The sequence below is a fragment of the Erithacus rubecula genome (assembly GCF_903797595.1).
Source record: "Erithacus rubecula genome assembly, chromosome: 5".
In the NCBI taxonomy this organism is placed as follows: domain Eukaryota; kingdom Metazoa; phylum Chordata; class Aves; order Passeriformes; family Muscicapidae; genus Erithacus; species Erithacus rubecula.
The window spans coordinates 25,788,092-25,815,622 of record NC_136687.1 but is presented as its reverse complement, the minus strand read 5'-3'; the positions used below and the strand labels follow the sequence as shown (position 1 = coordinate 25,815,622).

The 27,531-nt window shown below is 35.6% G+C and overlaps 1 protein-coding gene across 5 annotated transcripts; it reads right to left on the bottom strand.

Annotated features, from left to right (window-relative positions):
* Nucleotides 1–649: 649 nt before the first annotated feature.
* On the bottom strand, nucleotides 650–27,026 carry EXOC1 (exocyst complex component 1). Of its 5 annotated transcripts, XM_079306127.1 has the most exons (21): nucleotides 26,744–27,024; nucleotides 24,507–24,595; nucleotides 24,293–24,426; nucleotides 23,369–23,499; nucleotides 22,406–22,565; nucleotides 20,571–20,758; nucleotides 19,718–19,945; nucleotides 19,351–19,483; nucleotides 19,063–19,172; nucleotides 18,483–18,536; nucleotides 14,235–14,384; nucleotides 13,044–13,149; nucleotides 10,127–10,171; nucleotides 8,843–9,006; nucleotides 7,070–7,177; nucleotides 6,531–6,607; nucleotides 5,822–6,050; nucleotides 4,601–4,784; nucleotides 3,232–3,431; nucleotides 2,111–2,305; nucleotides 650–1,320 (listed from the first exon to the last, which is right to left on the bottom strand). In XM_079306127.1, the coding sequence occupies exons 3-21, from the start codon at nucleotides 24,414–24,416 to the stop codon at nucleotides 1,168–1,170; spliced, it is 2,739 nt and encodes a 912-aa protein (XP_079162253.1). In that variant the 5' UTR covers nucleotides 24,417–24,426; nucleotides 24,507–24,595; nucleotides 26,744–27,024; the 3' UTR covers nucleotides 650–1,167. The 5 variants fall into 5 exon arrangements, with proteins under 5 accessions (XP_079162253.1, XP_079162252.1, XP_079162254.1 ...); XM_079306126.1 differs by lacking the exon at nucleotides 24,507–24,595; XM_079306128.1 differs by lacking the exons at nucleotides 10,127–10,171; nucleotides 24,507–24,595 and having other exon boundaries at nucleotides 26,744–27,025.
* Between the last annotated feature and the right edge of the window lie 505 nt (nucleotides 27,027–27,531).

The following is a 27,531-nucleotide window of genomic DNA, read 5'->3' as shown; positions in this document are numbered from 1 at the left end:
GGTGACAGGAGAAGGGGCGAAGGATTAGGAGTGAGAGAGAAGCAGGTTTAGACTGGATAGGAGGAAGCTCTTTACTGAAGTTGCCCAGAGAAGGTGTGGATGCCCCACAAAGTGGTCAAGGCCAGGCTAAATGGGGTTTAGGGCAGCCTGCTGTACTGGGGAGCGTCCCTGCCCATGGAGGTGGTTGCAACTGGAGGATCTTTTGAGGTCCCTTTCAAACAAGCAATTCGATGAATCTAGGAAATCCAGGTGTTCCTGAGTACCACCTAGCAGCTTTGTTACAAAACTCATATTCATACCGGTTTTTTAATTCTTGCATTGGCCTCTGAAAAAAACATTTTATCTCTGTCTGCATGTTTATTGTACCTTTTTCTATCCTATATACACCCCACCTTTACCCAACAACTTCACAATTTCACCAAGCTGTACAGAAAACTTAGGTCCTGAATCCCTGGCAGCTGAAGCTCCAGGAGGAGGAAGGGTTTACGTGAGGTTAGAGTATACTGACACTACATTATACTTACTAAAAGGAAGAAAAACAACATGGGTGCAGAAATGGAATAGCTCTTCAGGAGGCAGCAGCAAAAGAACAGAATTAACTCTTTCAGGTATATTCACCTTTTTGAAATAACTTCACAGATACAAAGAATATGATGAACATAGTTTAATTAAGAACTATAGCCATAGACACATTACATCTCAGAACAAGAATTCCCACTGCATAATATTCTACATCCATACTTTCTGGAACAAGGAAGGGAAAATATCTGATAGTCTTCAATGCTTACATAATTTCTACAATGCAAAATATTAGTGAAAACAGTAGTATTCTTTTGGCATACTATGAAGGTAGTGCTTACAGCTTTTGGCAAGAGAAGGGATTATAAATAAAAATATTTGAATATTAAGGAAAGGGAAAAACTGTATCCAAAGTGTTTCACAGAATTAATGCTTTCAAACAGTACTTCAGCCCAGTAGAAGCACAACAAATCCCCGAAGGTTTTATTTTGCCCTGACAGGCATTTGAAGCAGGAGTGTTACTCAACATATATGGCAGTTACCTACACACACATGGAAACCCACCTTTTAAAACCCAGTAACATTTATAGTGTTTGATTCCTTTATACACAGGCATACACATTCCTAGCTCCTTTCCCCTTCTAGAACTTAATGAGACTGTGCAATACTGGAGCAGTAGTCTAAAATATCCTGTATAGTGAATTCCATGGTAATTCCTGATCCAGGGTAGCAGCGAGCTATCAGCCCTTCAAAGTGCTTGTATTGTCGTATGAATTCATCTTGCATGGAATGCCACACAACCTGCCAAAGAAAGACAACTTTAGGAAAAAGCCAACTGGAACAGTACCCTACAGAGGGGAGCTACAAAACATTGGCTCATTAATCGATTCTCAGTTCGTGTCATTTTACAGTTAAAGATTACTAATAAAGTTCAATAGATGGAGCTACTGCATTAAAAAGAAGATTGATGCTTTTTACCCATTAAGATCAGTAATGCTTACCTGACTTGTAATAAATGTGCAAAGCAGAAAATAATAAAGAAGATGGGGAAGTTTTCCCAAAGAGGTATTGCTTTTCTCTTTCAGGAAAACACCCTGACCCAGAAGAGTGCTATAATTCATGTTTCAGACTTTAAAAAGCTGTTTAAATAAGCTTAACTCAAGTCTACTTATGATTTACTCCAGCAAAAAAGTTTACAGAGTGTAAGAAAATAATCAGATAATATAACTATTAGAAAATATATAATTACAAACATTCTGCTATAGTGCACCAGCTAAGTTTCACATCAGGTTACTCATTCATTTAAATCTATTCTCCACTTCCAATGTATTTTGCAGAGCAGACATCACCTGTTAATGGTCAGCTAGGGAATCATAAAGGAAGTTTCTTTCTGAAAAGAAAACCTTTCACTCTGGTCCAAACCATTATTAAACAAATAGAAACAGCATAGGATTATAAAAAAAACAAAAGCTGTACTCAAAATTTGTTTTTAGAGTTATGCTGAACATTCTCACAAAAAACATATGCAAAAGCAGTAATAAAAAGCCTCTGTGTAACATTATAGGGCTTTTTAAAACATGATTTAGTTTACCTGAAGTAAGTTTTCTTCTTCACAAAGATGTTTATCTACCTTCTTGTAGAGATTATCTAATCCCTTCTTCACTTCTTTACCAGGATATTCCTTTATAACTTTACGAAGCTCTTGTTTATTAAAAGCCAGCTGATAGCTTACTTCCTCTTCTCGTATACCTTGTGCCACACGAGCTTCAACACCTTCAAAAAAATGCTAACAGCAAGTAATAGATTAGTCACTATCACAATGTGAGCTAATTAACTTAATTTTAAAAGGATTCGTGTGGTTAAATCTTGATTCTGCTTCGTGACTGTTCTGTTCCCCCAATTTTTGTTTTTTAATTGGGCATGAATTACTGCTCAGGCATAAACATTAAACACTGGCTGTTGCTTAGAAACTGCTTGGGCATCACTCTGCTTGTGAGAGGTAGTCAATCACTGCTTTTGCATCACTTTATTTTTTTTTTTTCTTTCTTTCTCTCTCCCCTTTTCTGATTAAACTGTCTTTATCCCTGCCCCCAAGTTTTTTCACTTTTTCTCTTCCTATTGTCTCCCCTGGAGAGGGAGTACTGAGCAGCAGTTACCTATGTGGCAGCTTAGGTGTTGGTTAGAGTCAATCCACAAGGAGGAAACAGCATTAAAGCATTTTAATTTTCGAAAAGGGAATACATCTTAAATGTCTCTGAAAATGGAAGCCTGAAATCCTGTTTATAGAAAAAAGCCATAAGACATTCAAAGGGACAGAACTGAGCCTGTCACTGATCAGTTTAACATTTAGTTTAACTTCAGACCCACAGAATTTTCCTATAATTTTTCTGCTTGTTCAACAGCTCAGAAACTATAGCAATTTTTTCTGCAGTTGATTATCCCAAAAATCCTGATGACTTTTCCCCTCACTCTCTTCCTAAAACTATTTGCTTAAGACACTGATGTTTAGTCAGTACTATTAACTGCCATGAAAAATTTGGTTGTTTTCATGCAAGACTGTAATCCTCATGAGTATTCTTGCCAGACATGCTCCAGTACAAAATACTAAAATAAGATATTATAATAGATGCTGTGATAAAGGGATCAAATAGTGGAAGTAATACATTCAAAAACTATCTGGTACCATTTAAATGAATACTCAAATATGCTCACATTTAATTTCTCAAGAGGCTGTCCAAGTGAGTAGATTACATAAGACTGAAGATGATCAGTGTACTTTTGTTTGGCTTCTTTTTTCTCAGCCTCCAGACAAGAAATTTTCAAGCGAGAAAGTGTTGCAAAAATATGATGGAAGTTCTCCATCATGACGACATCCCTGGGTGTCTTCTGGCTTTCATTAGCTACTTTCTCAACTAAAAGAAATGAGAAGCAAAATACTTAGAATACCAAAAGGACAACCAAGTTCAGAAAAACATAACCAATAACCATAATACTATCAAAAAAGGAATTTTCAATTTCATGTAACTGATTAACATTTGTATGAGTAATTGTCAGGACCACCACTAAATAAAACACTACCCAAAAGCCTTCAAAAGAAGCAGCAGATACATGCAGGCTTGAAGACAATGACATTTGTATGGTAAAAAAGTCACTTACAAAAAGATACAAAATAATGAGTATGTATGGTTTCATTTACAGGTGTGAGAAACAATTCACAATGTGGGGAGGCTTACAAGCATGCTTTCAGTATCCCTAATAAATTGCACGATAGAACTATTTAAGAGAAGTCACAGCAAAATCAATTCCCATCTTCACTAGGACAAAAATCTCCAATAAGGTAATGTGTATTTTTTTTTTAATGTACTTCTTAATCTCCATTTCTGCTTATTAGCTTTATGGTCAAAATTACTGTCACTCCCTAAATTTAATAATAAAATTTGATAATCTTGAACACAGATATTTTACTTCTCCCTGCCAAAAAAAAAAACCCAAACCCATAAAAACAACAAGCAGGCAAAAAAAAATTCTACCTATCCATCCCTTACTGCATCTAAAAGCAGGCTGAGAGAGAATGATTTCAATGAAGAGCAGCTAGATCTCCATGCCTGTTCATCCATTAATGATTTTGCTGAGACTACCAGGACTCAGCAGGAAAGTGATCCAGGGCACCAGGGTACCAGTAATGACCACAAATTCATTCCAGTCAAAACACTGAACTGCTAAAGAGGAAAAATCTGCTACTGCCAATTTTTGTTCTTCCTATATGATTTTTTTACAAAAAAAAAAAAACAACAAGAAATGACTTCATATTGAGCATGCCAGGTTGCTGCCATCTCCCCTCCCCCTTCAGAGTCCCAACCACTTCCCTCTGTCACAACTCAAAGTTACTTCACAGGATGTACAAAGGGAAGTATCTATAAATATATTACAGTCAAAAGGATTACACTTGCTCACTTACAATAAAAGAGACAACCAAAATTTCAGCACAGTCTTAAAAAAATCACTGTTAATATGGCCAAAATTATATATAAACAGGTGGAAACAATTATTTTAGTAAGTGTGACAGCTTTGAAAGACCTACCACTGTCAAAGACAGCTCTAATAAGTTTTATGTAGGCTTTATCTAGATCTCCTCGTCGTTCTGCATTTTTGAAAATTGATTCAGCAAGGGCTGCAAACTCTTCAAATTCAGCAACAAATGGAAGGATCCCAACTTTACTCTTCTTTGAGATTTTTACTTCATCCATCTGCTTCATCTGATTACTCTTTTATTTAAAACAAGAACAAGTGTTAGGCTCCAGATTGTTTAACAACTATTAAAAGAAAAATGCAGACATACTGAAAAACTGACATTTAACCACCAAAGAGAAAAAAATTCATTATATTAGTACATCTATTTAGTCTTTCACTCTTTTTAGCCTTAGAAGTTTTTAAAGTAAAATAATTGAAAAGAAAAAGGAATGATGGTCTTTTATTCCCCTTTATTTACTCAATATTATGAAAACAAACACCCACCCCAAATTTATGCACCAGAAGCAATTAACAATTTTCATTTTATAATCTGACAAGGAACTTCACTTTACTGATTCAGCCAAGCTAACGATTCCTTTTGCTGCTGGAAGTTTCTTTAGCCTTCTTTTGAAGAAATTTTATTTCTGAGTGTAAAAAAAGATCAGTTTCCAAGTATTTTAAGTATTAAACTAATCAAGAATGGTCAGTTTTATGTTTGCCTAGAGTCAAATTATATTTATGACAATAAAACAAAGTTATACCAACAACTCTGTTTTCAGTAAATCTGCCATATTTAATATAATGATAGTAGTTATACTATACATATATACAATATATATGTTTTATAAGTATATAATAAACTGCATTAGCAAAAGGAATCTTCAGACAGTAGAGACTGCCTCTGCTATGGTCAAAAGAACTCACACCCTCATAAGTACACAAGATTTGGTTTCGGCAAGTAAAAAAGGCAGAGTTAAATTTTACTTAATGGACTTCAGTCATCTCAGTAGCAGTACAAGTTTAAACAAACAACTAAGAATGCTAACTAGCTCAGAACTGTGAATGGGTGGTCTTGTTACAAAAAGCTACTTATTGAGGAAAACTGGAATGGAGAGGAAAAAAGAAACACAACCACCATTTATTTGAAGGCTTGGCCAGTAGAAAAGTAATAAATTACTAATTTTCACTTCAAATTTAAATTTAAGTATACAGAAATGTAAAATCAAACTGGATAGGAGTGGGCTTCCTATACTATTACAGTTAGCTTAATCAGAATAACTGAAGAACTTACAATGCACTTATCAAAGTTCCTTTTGACAGTCACCAAAACATTTCCAAGAGTTGTGCTGAGAAAGGACGCAGGGTCCACATTTTGTGCTGTCCATACATGATGGCTCATCTTAACTAACATATAAAGGGAATTAAAGCTATCAATCTTGTCTCCCAGTGCTATAAGGTTATTCAGCTCAGGTTCAATACAACGAAATATTTTTGTCATCATTTGTCGGATCATGTCCTTCCTATTAAAAATGCATAAGAGGAAAATATTACTCTGACAGTTTACTTGGCTATTTTACACGTTTTTTGATATATTTTTTTGATATAGTAGTTTCATTTACATTCAACAAGTTTCATGACTTTCAGAAAGCCAGTATCACACAGTAAAAATCAACAGTCAAGGCATAGAGTATTTCAAAAAGTATTTTCTCTGTGGAAGCTGCCACACACTCTCAGAACTTTGCTAAGCATATTTGCTATATTATAGTGCCTAATTTCAATTTGCAAACTATTAAGAGAATTAAACAACTATATACAGAAACACCCATCCCATATACAAAAAAATATTCTTTTTACTGACACTCAGTGTGTAGGTAAAAATTAAAAGTTCACTATTCACTTTCATTGAAAAGGCCTAACTTCTGATTTTAGAGAAAAGTTTTATATGTCAAATAAACTCAAACACAGGCTATAGAAGCAATATAAAAAATAGCAGCACATACTCAGATGATACTGTTTGTGGAACACCAGAAGTGTACGAACGAGATAAAGCTACTCCATCCACTTCCTCCACTTCACTCTGTGAGAACAAGGAATGAATGCAAAGATAAGATATATCAAAGCAGTTACTGTATCTGACAGAATTAATATAAGTAGCAGCTCCATACCCCCAGCATCTCCTGCCTCCAGAGCAGAAAAGAGATCAGTTTGCAAGGTTCTGGTAATTTTTCAGTCACGTTCCACTGAATTCAGCATTATCCATAACTACTCCCCACTGTCATCCTACATAGCATAATGGAGTATTTGTTGTCATCTTATGAGGAGACAAAGCCATGGCAAGGGAAACATTTTTAGTCCTTCTTTCATAAATTTTGTACTGGTTAGCCAAAAATAAAGATCCTTCCAGTTCATGAAGAAAAATGAATTACTTATCACCTGGATCACATAATCGCCAATAAATTCCAAAGTTCTCTTTCAAACAGGTCTCTTTTGAGGCCTGGGCAATACTTTTTACTTCAGTGACAGACAATGTAAGTCATACCGTTGTTCCAGAGGTGCTCTGATGTTGTTGTAGCTTGAAAAATTTACTAATGAAGTCCTGTTCTGCCAGACACAGAGGCTCTAGTTCACTTAATACTTGCTCAAAAATCTAAAGAAAGTCAAAATATGTTATCAACACACCAAATACTCTGGATGGTTAGCAATACAAATTTTAATTGTTCGTTGCATATTCTTTCTATCTTCACTAAGCTTTAGAATGCTGGCTACTCAACAGAAATGGAAACAGCTTGTACTTAGATCTCTAAAAGTAACAGCTGCATCTTCAACATAGTCCTTTCTTATCCATGTAATACTGTGGAGAAAAGAACAATCTATGTTTTTCCACAACTAGAAGTTTTCTAGTTGCAGCCTGAGGAAGCACTTTTGTGCTATAATGGGAACAACTTGCATTTTAAGTCTTGGGTTCTGCCACCATCTTTTCTGCCTGGGTTGCTGAGCAGAAGAAGACAAAATTAAAAGCCTTAGGGAAGAAAAACAGGTCAACTGTGTATGTCAAAGTTTACTGCTCTGTAGAAAAAGCTGACAAACTTTCTACATATCTGCTACAGAAACAAATAAGTAGGTTTTTTACTGAAGTATGCAGCACAGTTTTTAGATTTAAACTAAAATGAAACGCCATTTTGGCAATAAGTAATTACAATAATTTAATTTTATTAATACAAAAGAAGAAAATTCTAAGTCAAATGTTAAATATATTTCTCTTAGAGTTTTCTCTGAAAGTATTTAAAAATTCAGGCATGCAATAATTTACATAAATTAAACCAATCTAGCCACATAGGAAATCTATGCTGATGAAGATTCCCATAGGAGAAGAAAAACAACCCAACAACCTAGTAGGTCAACTCAATAGCTTACAACTCCATGTATACTAAACCACATTCACATATCCCCAATGGGTTTGACGTAAAAAGGAGAAATTGAAAATAATAGCACAATAATGGTATAAACCTGTTTCGACAAGTTAGCTTTTTAATTGTAGACAAGTTGCTGCTACAAGTTTGTAATAACTTAATATTGTTTTAGGCATATAGTTCCTCTCAGAAAAAGACTAAGCAATGATTTGAAGAGGTCAAAAGAAAATCATTCATCTCCATTAAAAAATTCAATAAAGAACAACAAAATTATCTCTGATAACTACTCATTTTCCTTACACAGCACTGAGGACTTAATTCTGCAAGAAATGGTGAGCACTGTCATTTTAATGGTTCAGGAAAAAAAAGTCAGCAGATGCTGAGGACAGCAGGTTTTAAAACAGAATAACTTAGTGCTATTGGTTAAAGTTGAAAACTGATTATAACTACTGTGAAACCAGTAGAAATAAAATTTGGTCAAGTCCTGGCTAAAATTCGTATCTTCCTTATCTTTCACTTTTGCTTACATATTGGCAAAACATCACAGAACACTTAACGAGTTGAAAAAAACAAAACCAGTGGAGAATCCATCAGTTCCATTCCTATTTGCATAAAAACATATATTTGGCTTAAACTTAAAAGACCATTTTTATGCTTGGTGTTCTTTAAGGACCACACACAGCATATAAAGCATTTAAACAGAACCTTATAATCTGAGAGCAATACTGTGATCAACATATTTCTTAGGAACTGCCTTTATTAGATGTATGGTACATACAAACTTTGAAACTGGGATGTTTTAGAATTTAAAAAGTAGAGATTTTTGAGGTATACAAGAAGGATATGTAAGATACTTCTAAAACAAAATTAAGCAGGAAACCTATGCAATATTTTGGCTTTACCTTATCAAATTTTGTTCTGTCAGCCACATCCAGGTCAGAGGCAGACATGTTTCCCATGTCTAACAGTGAGGATGACTGAGATCTACGGTTTCCTGAACTCTGAACAGAGAGTTTATTTAGACTAGAAGTAGACCCAGTTAATTTTCCAGAACTTCCATGAAGACCTGTAAAATAAAGACACTATGAAGGAGGAAAGTAAAGGCAGAATAAAATACTAGAAGAATAGGTTTGTTATAGAACATAGGAGATCAAGAGTTGGTAGTAGTCTTATATTAAAATCAAACAATTTTAGTTGAAGTTATAAAGGCTTTTGCTGTAAATGTATTCTTTCCTCATTATAAGGCAACTGAGATTCTTCAGCAGTTTTCAAAGTAAAGTATAACTATTTAAATTCTCATTGTAATGACTGAGCAAAAAGGTATAAAAGGAACAAAACTCCAAAATACAGGAACACAGGGAATGAAGACTTGAAAGCTAAGACCAGTTATATTGTATTTGTGAATGTATTTTGGGCAAAGGCTGCCATAAGCCTTAACTGAACCACAGGAAGGAAAAAAATTGAAAAGTTTTATATACACACACAGGCACTTTTTCATCTTGAACTTGATCTTTCTGCTGTTAACATCTTTTATCTAGACTGTTTGTTCCACCTATTTTGCTGGATCTACAACCCCATAGTAACTCTGCTAACACTCTCCCCTCCTTTTGATCATAATTAACATTCAGTCATTTCTTCATGATATTGCTGGGCCTTCTCCTAGCAGCATGTGTTTTCGTTTTTATTTCTTTTCCTCAAAATTTTTTCAGAAATGTTGAACCAGGATAAAAAAAGTTAATAACAAAAAAAGACCAAAAAATTATTATTTGATCTCCAAGTAAACTTCTCGCATCTAAGCCACAAAGAAACTTAAAAGCAATCCTGCAAGCTTCCCTTAACTGCTGTGTTGGTATCTAGTCTAGGGACACAAGACAAAGTCTATAGATCTAATATAAATTCTCACTTCAACCTACTGGAGGAATGGAGAACTATGACAAGCTCAGGCACAAACATATTTTAACTATCAAATAATACCATGGGAAAACCAAAAGAGGTTCTCAAATTCTATGTTGGGACTTAAAGCTGTGTTTCCTTTTTGCCTTGCAAGCCCAATAGTTCTGTTAATGTTTATTTCATTCTGAACAGAGTGCTTCAGTGTTAGGTAGATTCTCCCTGATGCAGCACTACATTGTAACATTGACACACAGGCATTGACAACACCAACTAATGCAACTAGTTATACTCACTCTCAGTTTCCTGTTTGACAGCACTTTCTTTTCGAGGCAGTGTAGCTGGGATGGATTAGGTTGCAAGCATCAAAGACAAAGACAAGTTAAAATGCAGTTTGCACAAACCATGCACAAGATGCAAGTTAAGCTCTAACTGGAAAGAAACATGCAGAGAACTATAAGCAGCAAGTAACTACATTGCAAACACATTTAGTTGGAAAGGTACTATTCTAGAAATTCAGTACCTAAACTATATGGAAAACAGAGGAAGTTTCTAGGTATTAAAATTTGATTTTTCTTGTTTAGTATGTTCGAAGAACACTTTTGGTAACACATATTTAAGTTCTCTCAAACTGAGAAGTCCATAAAATTATTTGTCAGACTCAGTTGCTATCAAAATTATATCAAAAATAGACATGAACAAATTAAAATGTACTTATGGAATTTTTTTACTGAGTCGGAGATATTGTCCACCTTTTCAATTTAAAACACACACACAATTACTGCAAAATAATTTATATTAAGACTGGCTAACCTTTTCTTAGTTGATGCAAATCAGGATGTTTATATAGAGAATACATCTTTTGCATTCATGATGCACAAAAACAGATGACTGCAAATTTAGAAAGGATAAAAAATAAGAAAAATAAAGTAAAAAAAATTACCAAACAGGTTTTTATATTTTCCCTGGTTTTTTTTCAGAATTGAAGTTTCCTCAAGTGGACTTCAATATGAAATTTAAAGTAAATGGGCATTTGTAGAAAATATAGAATCCCTAGAGTAAAAGGCATTTGCATACATACACTAAAAGCAGTATGTGGTTTTAAAAAGATCTTGATGAAGATGGATGCTACAAGCCCCCCAGAATGGAGCAGGCAAGCAGAACCTACTGTAATAGAATGAGTAGGTACTTCTAAACGCCACAAACATGTCTTAAATACCAAATGTTCTCAAGTAGGCAACACTACTGATAATTGTAACTGTAATCAAATTCAAATTTAATTCCAGCCTAGTTTTTAGATCTTGGGGCTTTTGGCAGATTTTCAATAAAAAAGGTTTAGGCATGATATATTTGGCATGTGAAACTGTCATGCATTGGTCCCACTTCTGCATCATCCTCAATTTCTAAACGCACGGGACCTATTACAGAATGTGAAGAACTACAAAGATCAGACCCTGGACAATCAGGGGAGCCTTAGTGGTTTTTGACAAGCTACATCATATAAACATATGACAGTAGTAGCACTCTTTCCAATACTGACTTTATGGTATTTAAGTATCAAAGTCTTGGCTTCATCAGAAAAGAAAAAGAAAAAAGAAAAAAGAAAAAAGGACTACTTAAGACAAGTGTGAATGCTCATGACCCAGGCTGGTTTTTTTTTGCCATAAAAATGCAGACAAAGAACCTTGCGCTAGCACAGAATGCCAGAATTCTCCCAGCATCCCCTCTGCATTTGAGGCATTCAAATAGCAGTGCTATTCCCAAAGCACAAAAAAAAGGCAAGAACACACACCAACACAACTTGGAAACATATCATCTTTAGTATTTGAGTACAACTGGAGCATTATGCACCTACACTACTCCTTAAACAAGTTTACTATTAAGAAGTGATGTATTTCAAATAAATGTGCAATTAGTAGTAGTACAATCACTACAATGAACAGAGAAGCCTTTGAAATTACACACCCTTAGGAGGTGTTGCAACATAAATAAATTTGCACAAATACATGACAGAAGTCTTCTCAAGGTGCAACTTTATTCTGGTGAATTAAAGGAGCTCCTTCCCCAAAATGCCTTATTGCTCCATAACATTTACACAAGTTTGGGAACCACTACAAAAGCTGTCTCTTCACAAATAGAAATCACAAAACAAGTGTCAAGACAAGGTGTTTATAATGTTTCAGAAATCACTTTGTATTAGACTAAAGGGTTTTTTTTTTCTTGCAGTAAGATTGCTTTTCAAGATTTATAAATTAAAATGTTCTGACAATGACATCTTATGGCGCCTCCTGCTTTTCATGTCCAACAGCTTGCCAAGACTCATCTTTCAAGTTTTCCCTCTCTCAAAAAAAGCCTTACCACCTTCCTGCTTTCTTCCTTTTATTACATTTTTCTGGCTTCTACCATCAAACTTCAAAGCATAAATTCAGTACCCAAAAGGGGCTGACAGAACTTACTAATTACAGCGGCACAGAATAGTGGAATTCAGAATTTGTAAACTGGTAGACCATGGCAAATAGAAGTATTTCATATAAGCTTTGAACCACTACACCTCAAAATAGAAAACTGAATGGAGAACTGACAATACATAAATACACCTATACCACTGTTGCATTTTAAGTATTCAGGTTATTTTTTTAAGCTTTACTTCCATATTCATGTTAGACTAATCTAAGCAAGAATACTCCCTTAAATATAAATACCTACATGTTAACAAATTATGATTTCTAATCTCAGGCTACACAGGTAAATCCCACTGCAAAAACACATTAAAATATGTAAGTTTTACTAGGCAGAATTACCATTAAAACTAGCTTCTTAAAAATCCAACCAAGATTTATTAACAGTAGAAATAACACCAGAAGGAACACAATCCTGCCTAAATTCCCTTTAATTACAAGAGTGGATTTTTCAAATTTGTTCAGGTAATAAAGTGGGATAATTCAAGTAATAAAAAGTGAGTGTAGATTTGAAAATAGAGTGATACAGTATTTTATATTTATATTTTGAACAATTTCACAAGATTCCAGTTGCTCTACTTTGGCCCTGTAGAAGTCAGAAGTTTTACCAATCATATTTTTCATCGAACTTGTTCCATCTTGCCAAAAGGAAAGAATTTTTCACCATTACAAAATTATCCCTAGGTGTCATAATAAGTGTTTTATATGCAAATAGTAAGATTCAACACAAGATATGTGCCTTCTAGAAGCTTACCAAACTTTTTTCCTTCTCTCGTTGTGCCTGTCATCTTGATCTTGGCAACTTCAAAGAAATCTTTTATTTCCCTTTCGTAAAGTCGTGATAAATAATCCATATAATTCTTAAAAGAAAAATGGACATTTAGTTATCAGCTATTCATACTGATTTTCTTCTATTACAGGTAAATAAGACTTAGAACTCTCAGCATTTTCAAATCCTACAAAATAATAAACTGGTTTGGAGTACATAAGTATATATATTTCTGCAGCATGCACAAAAATATATTAATGATATTTAAGCAGCTTATATTCATTTTCATAGTGAGTTCATTGAGGATTAATCAGCAACTTCTACTTTTCCTTCATAAGAAAAAATATGCAACACAGTAGATACAGATAGGATTACTAGTGGTAAAGTATCACAGAATTCAATTCAAGGGTAGAAGAGAGAAAATTCAGCACCATTCTCCTTCTTCTATCAGACTCTTACTGTGACCCCAAAAGCACATGTAAATATGTAATTCTCATATTTTTTTATTAGAAGATCATGAAGATGCCAACCATTCACTATCTGCTTTACACTGATGAAAGGAATAACTATTCCAAAGCTATTTTCAAGGTCTAATTTAAATCTTGCATTTAGGAACAACAGTGCTTTAATTTAAAAAATACTTGTTTCATAAGGACTAAATTTTCCTTGACTTCCACCTGAACATTTTGTATACTTCTGCAGTAATTTTTTTACTCCATGTTAGTTTTAAACAAGGTAGTTAAAAGTTACATATGTACAAGGGGAAAACATTTCTATTTAATCTGTACAAGAGACCTCTGAAATTTCTGACTGTGAAATGAAGGTCTGTTGAAATAGAGATACTAAACAGGCAATAAGCACACCAATTTGAAATTAGCTTAATTATTTTTCTTACTAGGCTGTAAAAAGGAAAACTTTCTTTACATAAATATTAAGATAAATATCTTATGATAATTCAGCACAGAATGCTTGAGGGAAAAAAACCATCAGAGCAGGAGACCACAAATACTATAAAATGAAGTTTCCTATTCTAAAAATAAATAAAGAGGAGCAGTGAGTTATACTTGACATATACCAATATTAAAATGACATGTACATATCCACAGGCAATTCTTTTGACTCTCAAGCCTAGTCTATTATGTACATTCTCTAGCATCATTTCATCACTTCACATACCTTTGTTAGCCCTTCATATTTTCCATAATCTGTGTTCTTGAGCCACTCCATCAGTTTAGCATATCGAAGTAAATCTCTGTGAAATGGGTGATGATTGGGTAATGTCAATTCAGCAGAGTGCTGGGCAAGAGTGGAACTCTGATCATGGCCCTTGATAAGAAAAAGTAACAAAGTCAGTCTGGAAGCACTACACAGATGTACCAAAGTTTCCTGAAAAATTTAATATGGAGACAGCATCTCATTCAGACAAACAGAAAGGCATCGAAATGCCTTGCATAGATGCAAGGTCTAGAGATGCACACTGAAAAATTGACACCTAACATAATCCAGACACCAAGTTATTACAGCCATGGCAGGTAGTGCATCTTAATAAGCTTGTTCATTTTAAGGCTTGCTCTTTTCAGGGTGAGTCACTTTGGCACTTTTTGCAAAAGAATGCAACGTACACCTGAATGAAAATGTAATGATAAATATTCAACTGTGCCTTAAAAATTTTAAAATATTATCACATTATTCCTCTAAAAAAATAGCTGCTTCTGTTTTTCCCATATATAAATTTCAAGTGCCCAGTTAATGAGTGTTAAAGATGAGCTTTACACCTCTCCTCTGAAGGTCTGCTCCAATTCAACATACGTTAATCCACTTTGGCCAAGCCTTCCTTGATCTTAAATCTTAAATATCAATGCACACACCACACACACTCCCTCTCCATCCACACAAACAGACACACACAACATGTTTACTAAACAGTTTACAACGTGCAGCATTAACCAATCCATTTAGTACAGCTACTAATTTAATGTTCCTCCTTTACACAAAGATCCCATCATATTACTAGAACATTATGATTTAGCTTTTTAAGCTTTCACTTGCTTGAACAAGCTTTCTGAGCAATACAGGAAGAGTAAGCAAGGTAACACCTCTGTGCAGCCACACAGCAGAACACACAATCACTATCCCTAGGTTAAAAGAATGGAGAATGACACTTAATTTCCACATGGCTTTAACATTTTCTGTGAAATCCTTTTTTACTGGGCTTGCAGTAAATACAGCAACAGAACTTATGCAGGTGGTTTGTGCAGGCCAGTCAATGTCAATGCCCATCCCTGAGAGAGGAAGCATTCCTGACAGTTCCATCTTGGACACAACAAGTCAGCAGAATAAGTTATAACATTGAAAAACTGCTTTTCCCTGTTTCTAAGTTGGAACAGAAGACAGTTTGGATCAAAACTAAAGCAATTCTGTCTTACACTTTTTCTCTTGTACTGGATACTAATCAATTCAAGCCTTTCATTGGAGAAAGCTCTTCCACAATACATTCACAGACTTGTTGTTTAAAAAACAGATCCAAGATTTAATTTGTAAAACTTTTACCAAGTAAGGCAACACAAACACTGCCAGCTTCTGGATAAAGCTGAACTACAACATAACAATCATAGAATGGTTTGAGTTGGAAGGGATCTTATAGACCCTGAGACGGGTCTTATAGACCCTTCACTTGACCAGGTTGACCAAAGCCCTATCCTTGAACAACTGGATTTGAACAATTCCAGTGATGGGGCATTCACAAGTTCTTTGGTAACTGGTTTCATTACTTTTTTTGTATCCAACACAGGTGTGACCTTACTCTGAGTCCTGCTCTTTTAACTACATAAACTGACATACAAATAGACCCAAAGAAACAAGTCCTGGCCAATTTCGTTAATTGATGCTCACAGAAGATGGGAAGGATAACACTGAATTTCACTTATAAAAACAATCCTGTAGCCTGACTTCAACAAAAACTAACATAGTGCAATTATTGGAACATATAATTTGGAATTGGAATCCAGCCAACATTAGCAACACAGCTGCTGTTTTGATTACCAAGGTCATACTCAATACTGTGGGCAAACTTCTGGGCACGCAAATAGCAAATCTTTTCAACAAATCTTTGATATGCCTCTGTCAAAAAGTGATTAGAGAAACTCCCTCTAACCCTTCATTTTTTATATACCTACACCATGCATTTTTAATGTTTAAGTTCATAATAGTTTAACATAACTTACCTGGTGGCTTTCACAGCTTTCATCAACTACATCAGTCCAAATGCTCATTCATATTACTGCTAGGAAATACTCAACTATCCAAATTATTACTTCTTCTTCCATGTAACTATTTTATTTATGTCTCTTTATTACACACAACTTTTTTGATTAGTAGTTGCATTCTTTATAAAACTAGATGACAAATTCCCTGACAAGGTAAATTTCTCTCTCCAGGCCAACTTTTCTACAGGACTAATCATTCTGGTGACAGTAAATTATGCCCTGTCCAAGACTGCTCTAAAACATTACAGAGTTTCTAGAGATACCTTTCCCATCTCATTAACAGACTTTCTCTCATTACACATAAATTTATACCATTACCAAATCGCACCCCAAATTTGTCATTCAACTATTCCTACTTTTAAAGCTTCAACCTACTTCATATTTCAAAGGCAGAAAGCTCAGAGTTGCCTTTAAATTGAGTGCTGAACCTGGTTGTTAAAAAAAATCTTTGAAGTAATAGGTTAATTTATTATTAGTATTACACAATAAAGACAACTATATTAACTGTTAGTAAACACAAATTGCAATCTGAAGTTACATTTCTGTTTAAAATTTTTAATATTTATTCTCCTTTTAATGTAAAGGAGGTGAAGCACTTAGTATCTTAAAACAGTAGTTTGAATCAAGCATTGAGTTACTTTGTTTTTCAAAAATTAAAGAGAAATTTCATACTTCCAAGCAAATATATTTAGGCTCAAATGTCAATATAACTATGTTTTTCCATCTAATGACTTACAAATCAGAATGTTTGCTTATATTAACAGCTGCCTAGTCATCATCGTGCTTTCATTTATCATTTTAATTCAGAATTATTTACCTTTATCTTATTTTTTTTTTCTGAAGTGCTTTAAATTACTTTTTAAAGAAACATTCTAAACAAAAAATGCAACTTGTCAGATGTTAAAGGTAACAAAGCACTGGAGTTGAGGTTTCCAAGAACATGAGATTAAGAAATTGCTATATTCCTCAAACTAACAAAATAAGCTCATTTTAGTAAGATTATATAAAAATCTGTGATACCTCCAGTATTTGAATCTGTATCTCAAAATGAAGGAAAAGCCCTTTTTTTTCCTCTTTTACAACAAAGAAAAAGCTTTGCAGAGTCTCATCTCCTGCAGTTAATGAACTCTTCCTGCTTAAACTTAACAACAAACTCATAATTTTTATCTGCTGATTAATACCTCACAGCTAAGAGCAAGCCAAAACTTTTCAGAGGGCATGTTTGTATATGAAAAACAATGTGAGGCCACTAGTAGTATCAGAATTTTAAAAAAGCAAACTGCCAATTGGTATTAGCATTCTCAACAGCACTGGAAAGTGTCTTAAAAATAATAATTTCATCTAATACCCAAAAAATAGCACACTAAGAATAATCTCTAACAAATTTTTAAAAAATAAAATCCTCAGAAGAGAACATCAGAAAACCATTTTGTTACACAGCCACTTCCATACACAAGTCCAATATTCAAATTTTGTGGATAAATTTACAGAGGACTTACATAACATACTCCTACTTGCTCATTTAACAGCTGGGACAGTCTATACCCAAGTTTTCAAAACATGGAAAGTTACAGTGGAAAAATACCTTCTTAAGAACAGAAGCTAAAGGCAAAAAAAATTAATATGCTGTGGAGCTGGAATTCTTCTGCAAAGTGAAGAAAATGTAGGAAACAGTTACCTTTGCCATAAAAATCCAGGCTCTAAATGCAATTTTCTATACAATTTTCCAACATTACTCTATTTTCTGTACACATTCTAATACATAAATTTTAGACCTGTAAAACTTTTATGGTGCTTATATGTATAAAAACAGAATTTATTTTTTTTTTTATTTACAAACACTGCAATTTCACACAATTGCAGTACCTTTACTGTTGTACATTTCTTACTATTTCCTGAAAATATTTTTCCTCCATGTATGTCAATCTGTCTCTCAGCATCTTTCGGGGATGAGATCAGGGGAATGTTAGTTTAAAAACAGATAAAGCTTAAGGGCTGACAAAAATAATAGAAGTGAAAAGGGACGTAAGTCTGATGTTCTGTAATCAGCAAGGACAAATTCCTTTTTGCAAAGTCAAAAATGCAGCTGCTAGTTAGATAATTCAAGCTCAGGAAAAAAATTAGTTAGAAAACCTTGTATCAAACTCAATGTACTCACTGGAACTGAATGATAGGAGGACCTGTTATAGAGTTGAAGGAGGGTCTGAGTAAACTAATTGAAGATAAAAAACACAAATTAAAAAGCTGAGGCTTAAAAAACCACCCAGACTTTAGATAACAAGAGTCAGGACAGTGTCTTATGCACAATTCAATTTAAGAAACAAAACCAAGGTTCAGATGTTTTGTTTTGTATGTTTGGTTTGGTTTTGGGGGTTTTTTTATGGTCTTTGAGGTTCAAACAGAAAGACCTTTATATTTTCAGCTAACATCCTTAAAAAAGAGCAATGCTTTTTCTCCTCAATAATCAAGCTCTACAATTAAAATAAATCCTTATATATCACATAATGCACTGAATTTGGATAGCAAGCCCATTAAAGAGAGATGTTTGGGGGCTTATTTAAATGTAAGACACTTCTGCAGGCAGTTATAGTTTGGTGAGCTTAGCAGTATCTCTGCCTGAAGACCTTCTAGCATTTACTGACTAGAGCACAGAATATGTTCAATTTTAGGTAGATTGTTTTTCTTCTCCAGAAAAGTTTGTGACCAAAAATTTCATATTCCATAGTAAGAAATCATACCTGCTGAACAAACACGCTGTTCAAATGACTGGCAAGTCTCCGTGCGAACTGCTCGCGCAGGTCACTAAACCGCTGCTGCTGCTGCTTCACTGCATGAAGCATATCATGCCCTACAACCAAAAAGGACTTCAGAGTGTACAAAATACAGACTAATATATTGCATAAGGCAACCAAGAGGCCCAGAGGTCACTGATTCCTTCAATCAACAGAACAAAATCTCAGACTAGTTGGGCAAGGCACTACCATAATAAATATGGTCTGTTAGACAGCAATCTAACAAAAACATACCTGGACGAAGAGCTACATTCATACACTGCAGAAGGGCATCTGCTGCATTAGTGCAGGCCTCAATGCCTCGAGAAGATGTCAGATCTCCCTCCTGAAGGGCCTTTATATGGCCCTTAGCCAGATCCATGTGATTCTACAAAATAATGGATAGTATTGTCCATAAGCTGAAAGCAAATTAATTTGCTATGCCAGTGAACCTAGAAGGACAAATACAATTTCATAGTTCTGACTAATGAAAATAGTGCAACAGTGAAATAGAAAAACAAGGTCAATGTTTTAAAGGAATCTCATGCTAAAGAGGGTAGCAACCTAAAAGGATTTTATACCTGATATGAACAACCACAGTTAACATAACAAAAATGCTTACCACGAGGAACTCTATCTCTGACAGCAGTTTAACATTATTTGTGTTGCTGAGATGAATTAGGTGGTTGCTTTCTGAAATTTGATCCATTTGCTCCTTTACACTCTGAAGCATTTCTTCATAACTGCTCAGCTTTAACTCAATTTGGTCAACTTCCTTTAGAGCTTCATCCAACAATTTCATCAAGATATTCACCTGTTTCTCCGAGGCCATAATGGACTGAATATTTGCCTGTATGGAAAACAAAGTCACATTTTAGAAGATATTTTTATAACTCAAAAGCATTCTGATATCTCCTTCTCCTTCTATTACTGTCAAATACTTTCCAACACTCTTGATGAAATCAACAAAATAAAACAAGCCACAGTGTTACTGAACACAGAAATTCCTCAGTCTATGACACTTTCTTATTTCAAAAAGGTTAAGATATAAAGCCAAAACTTTCCTCAAGTTCTTGGAGCAGAAGTATTAGTCTGCAGAAAAACCAGAAGCCAAACAGTAATCCCTACTATAGCAGAACATTTTTAGTTCCAAAAAAAAAAAAAAAAAAAGAGCATAGGTGATAAAGTCAGATTTTCTGTTGCAAGATCAGCCATGAAAGCAGAAATTTTCAAAATATATAAGAAACACACAACTTGACAGTTTGAAGAGGTTGTTGATGGCTCCCTCAAGTCTGTACCCCCTGCCTCTCCTATGTTTTCCAAGTGACCTCTAGAATGCTGGCTTGTCTAAAAAACATTTCCATTTAAGTATGTGACAGGTTAGGTTAACTACCTTTTCAGAGAATGCTATGTGGTCAGCATCAAAGAGAACAGTTCAACATGCTGGCACACTGTACTTTGGAAGGAATGCTTACCCCATCTAGCACTTGCAGCTCTCTTGACAACTTCTCTGCAAAAGCTTCAGCATTAGCAATAGCGTACTCACAACCTTCCATCATTATTTCAATATCCTGTTCCTCTCTTGCATTTAACTCCTGGTATTCATCCACAGCTTCTTCATCACCTCCTGCTACACTTTGATTCTCCCCACTTGGAACAGATTCTTAGGCAGAGAAGAAAAATAAAATATGTTATCAAGTCCAGAAAGTCACAAGCATTTTAAGAGTACTTATGTTTAACTATCTGTAAATATATTAATCCATTAAACAAGTCTCCTAAAAAGCACCTGCTGCCTATAAACACATTTTTCAAGTCTCAGTCTTCCACACACTTCATTACAATTTCCATAACTGATTCTCAACCACAAAGTTTTCCAAATTATGTAACATAAGTAAAATACAAATATCCACCTTCTTTTATTCCAAAGAACAAACCTAGTCTCAGTTTATTCACCTCTTATACTGGTAATCAGCATCAGATTATATTACAGTATTTCACTCGATTTGTTAGTGGAAAAATAGTACAAGTTAGATTCTCTCTTTTGATTGACAAAGCATAAGGGAAACACATTAAAGTTGATTAAGATATATGTCACTGAATAAATAAAAGCTATCTTGACACTCAAGATGAGTTTCACAGCAGGAAAATGAGTTCTGAGTTAAGTGAAAATAAAATAAACAATAGTTTCATTAACTATGATTTCTCACAGCAGTGCTTAATGAATTTTACAAGCCACTCAGAGGCTGATGAATTAATACTAACACAGTCCAGCCAGAAAGTGTTTAGGACATTTGAAACATCTCTCTTATCTCTAGGAACTTGATAAGCTAACCAAAGCACTAAAAAAACAAACAAACAAAAAGCATATTATTTAAGAAAATTGATTAAGAGGCAAAATAAAGGAAAAAGGTGTTACGCACCTTCTGCAACTTTAGGAAGTTCTGAAGAATTAAAAGGTATGGAAAAGCAGAGGAAAGGAAGCAGAGAATGTTAGCTAGACAAAGCACGAACAGTGTGTATACATTTAAGTGACAGGAAGTTTGAGTGTTTTATTATTGCACAAACTTGAAATGTTAGATGTTGGTTTAAAACAAATTCTGGTCAACACCAAAATACAGACGTTATCCTTCCTGTTTCACATTTCTAATTCAAATTTTTCTGCACATGCCAGTCTACTATTTAATACCAGTAGTTTCACCACTTCTGAAACACTCCATGCAATATACTTTTACTTGCTAAGCTTTACTATAAAATGTTAACTATTAAAAGATAACGTGACCGTAAAAATATTTACTACAGGATAAGCAATCAAGATACAAAGCCTTCCTAGCAACCAATCAGTCACATAAATTGTAACAGAGGCCAGCAGAATTTAGCACATGCCTCACAGTCAATGAACTAGAAATCTCATATAAAACCCCATTACCTTCTAGAATGCTACAGATGCTCGCTTTTTAAAGCATTTTTCTAATTCAGGAGAAATGTAAATGAGAACAAAAGCAGATTTGTTACACATTTACCAGTTCTTGGAGGTAGATTTTATTTTGTTCAAGAAACAGAATGTCTTAGAAATACAGTATACTTTTCAATATTTAGCACTTCATTAATGAATTATTTTGTCTCAGTTGTCAGTTTCCTACTAGAATATCTGTTATATAGTCATCTTGCTTATCTGAAGACTTAGAAATATAAAGTTGAAAAGAAGTAAGAATAAGAAAACCCATCAGGATTGTGAGTATTTTTTTAGTATATTTGTTTTACATCAGTAATTACTAAACTTTATACTTCAAATACAGTTGTAGAAATTTACCTTCCAACAGCTGTGAACTAACATTAATAAAGTCAATTTTCTTTCTAAGATATCTCTGATTAAGTTTCCAGATACATGAAATGAAGGTGTTCTTTTCCACTGTGCTGCTTGCAACCCATTTGTACACTTTGTCAAAATGCAAATCAAATTCAGGACTCTCCTGCAAAAGATGAAATATATTATAGGCTCCAAAGTCAAATCACTCTCCAAGAAGCAGAGACTATCCACACATTTAATTATTGAGATGACAGTATAAATTAAATTGCACATATGCCAACCTTAAGCTCATACAGCAACTTTAGGGCCCTCATGCATCTTAATAAAGGTGATAGTGAAAAACCAGAATACATGCTATGACAGCAGTATTTTGTCAAGGCAGGTAAGACAAAAATAACACAATACAGAGATGACAACAAATTAATTTAAGTGATCAAAAAGAGGTTGCTCCTGTTGTTTTATGGAAAAGTCCACCATATCAGGACTGTATGCTTCCAGCTCACCCTCAAGCTTATACACTGCTCATTAAGAACATTTTAAGTGTCCCAGCAAAGAAACATTACATGTAGTGGAAAATTTTGGACATTTTGACAAATTTATGACTGTCAGTAGTAGAACAATCTTAAATTTTCTTACTGGAAATTAAGCTTGGGTGAAAAAATTCAAATAAGACTTAAACCAAAAAAGTACTGCTGGTCCTTAGGAGATGCTGTCTACAGTCACTGAGAGATCACTACAACTAATAGGACAGATATTGAGACTATTACTAATCAAGCATACCTAAACTACTCTTACTCAATTTACCAGGGTTATGTTCTTGCAAAGGCTGAAAAAAACAGAGGCACAGGCAGCACAGGAACCTGTTATCAATCTAATTCTTAAAGCAGCCAGTATCAAGGAAGTTAAGTCTAACTTGGAATAAGGTGGATGTTGTGAATAGAGGATCAATAAAAAAGTGACACATACTTTAACAGCATCTTTGGCATCAACAATAGCAAGGTCTCGAAGTGCCCATGCAGTCTGCCTTTTGTAAAAATCTCCCTTGTCAGACTTTTTCACTTTTACCACGTTTACTTGGACCGGTCGTTCCGTTGTCACTATTAAATGAAGCAAGAGAGTAATTTCAAAACACACATGCTACTTTGACATCTGGCTCTGCTGTACTTCAACTTCTCTAACAAATTATCTGTGGGGGAGATTTTGTAATATTCATTTGATTAAAAGAGACCCTTTGAAACATTTTCATCCACAACAGCCACAGCTCAGCTTAAGTCTCAACCAAACAGGCACACACCTCTATACAGCTTTACAGCTGTTTCTTTGAGACACCATGACCATGCAACTGACATAACTGGAGAGTACAGTCAGACTAGAAACATTTTCAGACATTTTTCAGTTAAAAAAAAATATTGTAGCACACTAATTTATTGACAGATCAACCCAAAGCACCTTTTTTTAACAGATATAATGTGATAAACATACACTTAAAGGAACATTAGAACTCAATTCAGTTGCTCTGCCTTTCCTTGGACTCTAACCAATATTGTTTAAAGCATTTTATTTAGGCTTATCAGCTTAGATGATTACTAAACCCTGCTTTAAGCACTACCTAAAACCTGCTTCAAAAGCCCACCAGTCCCAAAAGAATAATTTTTCATTCTTTCCTGTCAAATTACAATGAGATCTGTGAATAAAAGTAGTGGGCTTTGTTTCTTTTTTTAATAGAAGCAACAATGAAAGTACAAGCTATCACTAATCTTCTCCATTAGGAATGGAAAGCATCTGTTTTACACAAGTCAAGAATAAAGATTGTACATAAAGCTAAAACAAATGCAACCAAGTAAAAAACAAAGGTGAAGACAAGAAATACAGTATGGTATTCCAATGTACCTGTGGCACACAGAAAGCAGTTCCTCTTCTTTTTGCCTGCTTTGCACACGTTCACAATGCTCAATAAACGTTCATCATTGGGAGTGAAAATATCCCTCTGCAAAGCATGCTTGATTGCAGTCATTTTCTCTCAGCTGAAATATTTTAGGAGGTAAAAATAAACTCCAGCACATTTAACAGACACACACAAAAAAAGAACCAGTTATGTACTTACAGTAATTACAGGATTTTAAAATTCAATTTTACAGGTAACTTAATGACTTGTAATCTAGAAAGGCTTGACTTGGGTAGAAGACCAGACCACTTTAGGAAAATATAAAAGTAAAAGCTTGCTCACTTATTTCAATTAGAAAACTGTTATTTATTACACCTGGATGATCCTTCAACTTAATTTAATAAAGTACAAAGAGCTCCTTTGTAGTAGAGGGAAATACAAGGCATTAACATAAAAAAGTTGCAACTAGAATCAAGAAAAGAAGACCATCCAATGCTCAAGCTTGTAGAATTCAATCACATGAGAAAGGACAAAAAACAACAAACAAAATCAAAAACCCCTCAAGCCCGGAAAATTAAGGAATTAGCAACATTCACTTGATTCAGAACAGCTCTGCACACTACACAGAGATTTTATCTAGATTGAACATAGAAACACATTAGACATCACATTCCAGTGGCTTTATTTAAATACAGAGGTTTCAATATTATCTGTGCCTTAAAATTCTACAGTGCATTAAAAGCATGATTGGTACACATGACATGCTACACTGCTTGATGCTGAGACAACATATGGAGTTAAATTTCAGGCTGGGTTGTTCTCATGAAGATGCCTGAGTTGCTTTCTCTGATAAACTCACAAAAAGACAAAATCTTGGGCACTACAGCAATTTTGAAGATTAGTAATTCAAGAACTTTGTGCAAACAAGGGCCAGCATGCCAAAGTGGAAACAGCATTGTCAAGTGCACAGAGGTCAGGGCACGGTGTTTATATGACACCCTACAGCAATGTACCACTCCACAGCTGCAAATAACTTTCCTTCTCTTCATCAAATCCTGGGCCCACCTTTTGTTTCCCAAATTGTACTAGGTAACCATTCCTGTTACTCTTTAACAGATGCATAAGAAGAACACAAAATACTGGCAATCTGCTGCATTTCAGATTCAGATGCCCCTTTCCTTCCCTATGTAGGATTTTATTTTCTGATCTATGACATGAGCAAACTGCTACACATTGCTAACTCTTGCATTTCAGGGCTAACACAAGTTGCCCACGTTAGGCAGACTACATCTTTCCCATAAAGCATCACATGATAAAAATAACATGATTGATCCAAGACCAGCTCTCATATAAAGTTCAACTTCTGAGTTACAAACTCGGCCCTTTTAGTCACAGCCACCAAAACCTTCACAGTGTGCTAGGATAAAGCACAAAATTTAAGCTTTTCGCACTTGAATCCTGCTGTCTCAAAGGAACACATGATTGAGCCTAAGAAGCTGGAAATAAAGCTGCTTCCTCAGGAAAAAAAGCTTCAAGAAAGCAGAGACCCCACTAGACTCAGATAAATCCCTTTAGATATTGCTGCATTTCCCCCTGTAATGTTCCAGACAAAGGCTGCGTGAAATCTGTCAGAGACATCACATCACACATCATATCACAGACACAGTCTGTCCTGGAAATACAGGCCAGGTGGCACAGCAATATGGAAAGGCTGCTCAGCACTGCTTGGCCTCTCTTAAGCTGCTGTGATAATTGATAAGAGATTTGTGTTAATTATAAAAGTATTGGGGTTTGTATAAACCAGAACACTTAGGTCTGAAATGAAGTATGACACAAAAGAAAGGAAAATATATGATTAAATCATTTTGTTTTAAATCCTCCTTTTATGAATATTATGTTTCTAAATAAGCTGTATCTACTGACAGCTTGCAAAACAAGGCTTTCACACAGCCCAATAGATTCTGCAAAATCAGGTTTCCTGCCTTTGTGTAATCAATTGCAGCCTATCCCTAAGACTAGGTGTTATAATGACACAATAATCTTTGCAACTAGGCTTCCTGACTTCTGTCGTTTCTTATCTACCAAGACCAGATGGTTCCCTATGGGAAACAATAGACAAATTGTCTAGAGACTCACGTCGTCCAGCGAGCCCACGGACCACCACTGCTTACCTGGCAAAATTATGACAACAAAAAAAAACAAAAACCAAAAACCAATTATTGATGACTACAAGGAAACCATGCTATAAAAGGGAGCAGCAAACCAAAGTTCGGTGGAGCATGGAATGCTAAATTTTGCTAAATATCGAGACTTTTGTTTCTCATTTATAACACCGCGAACAGGAAAAGACGCGTCCTATCGGCTCAGAACGTAACACAAGGGCGCAGCCCAACCACAGCATCCCCGGCAACCAGCCAGAACATCAGTAATTCAGCAGAAAAACTCAGAAGAGCTACCTAGAGCAGCGGGGCCTCCCGAGGGTCTGAATGACGCCGCTTCACCTGCGAGTCCCGCACAAGCGGCCCCGACCCGCTCCCGAGCCCACGGCCGAGCCGGCCCGCGGAGCACCGCGGCAGCCCCGCGCCCGGACGGGGAAGGGGCGGAAGGTGTCGGGGCCGCGTCGCTCTCGCCGCGGCGCCGGAACAGGGCTGGGAAGGCCGGGAATTGCCGGGAATTACCGGGAATGGCCGGGAAGGGAAGCGCCGGGCAGGGACGCGGCTCCGCCCGCCCCAGCTTCCGGCCACGTGACGGGCTCGGGCCGCGCTGCCCGCGCAGCGCCCCCTGGCGGGGCGGAGTCTGCGCGGCGGGCCCGGGGCGAGGCGGCCGGTCTGAAAGTGACGTCAGCGGTTTGCAGTGACGTCACGGCTGAGGCACTGAGGGGGGGTCGGTCTGTTAGGGGACAAACGCATCCACAAAGGACAAGCTGGTGTTGAAAGATGCGTACAGTGCATTACAGTGTCGCACAGTCTCAATTTCGAATCACAATGCCTGGCTCTGCTTGCTGTAATTCCATTTGGCCGCAGCATCAGGACCAACGTCACTTCATAGAATCAGTAAGGTTGGAAGAGACCTTTAAGATCATCAAGTCCAATCATCCACCCGGCACTATCACTGCAATCCCTAAATCATTAATCTATTTATTGACCAGTACCACATCCAGATACCTTCTGACCACCTCCAGGGATGGTGACTCCACCACCCAGGCAACCCATTCCAACACCTGAAAACACTGACAGTGAAAAGG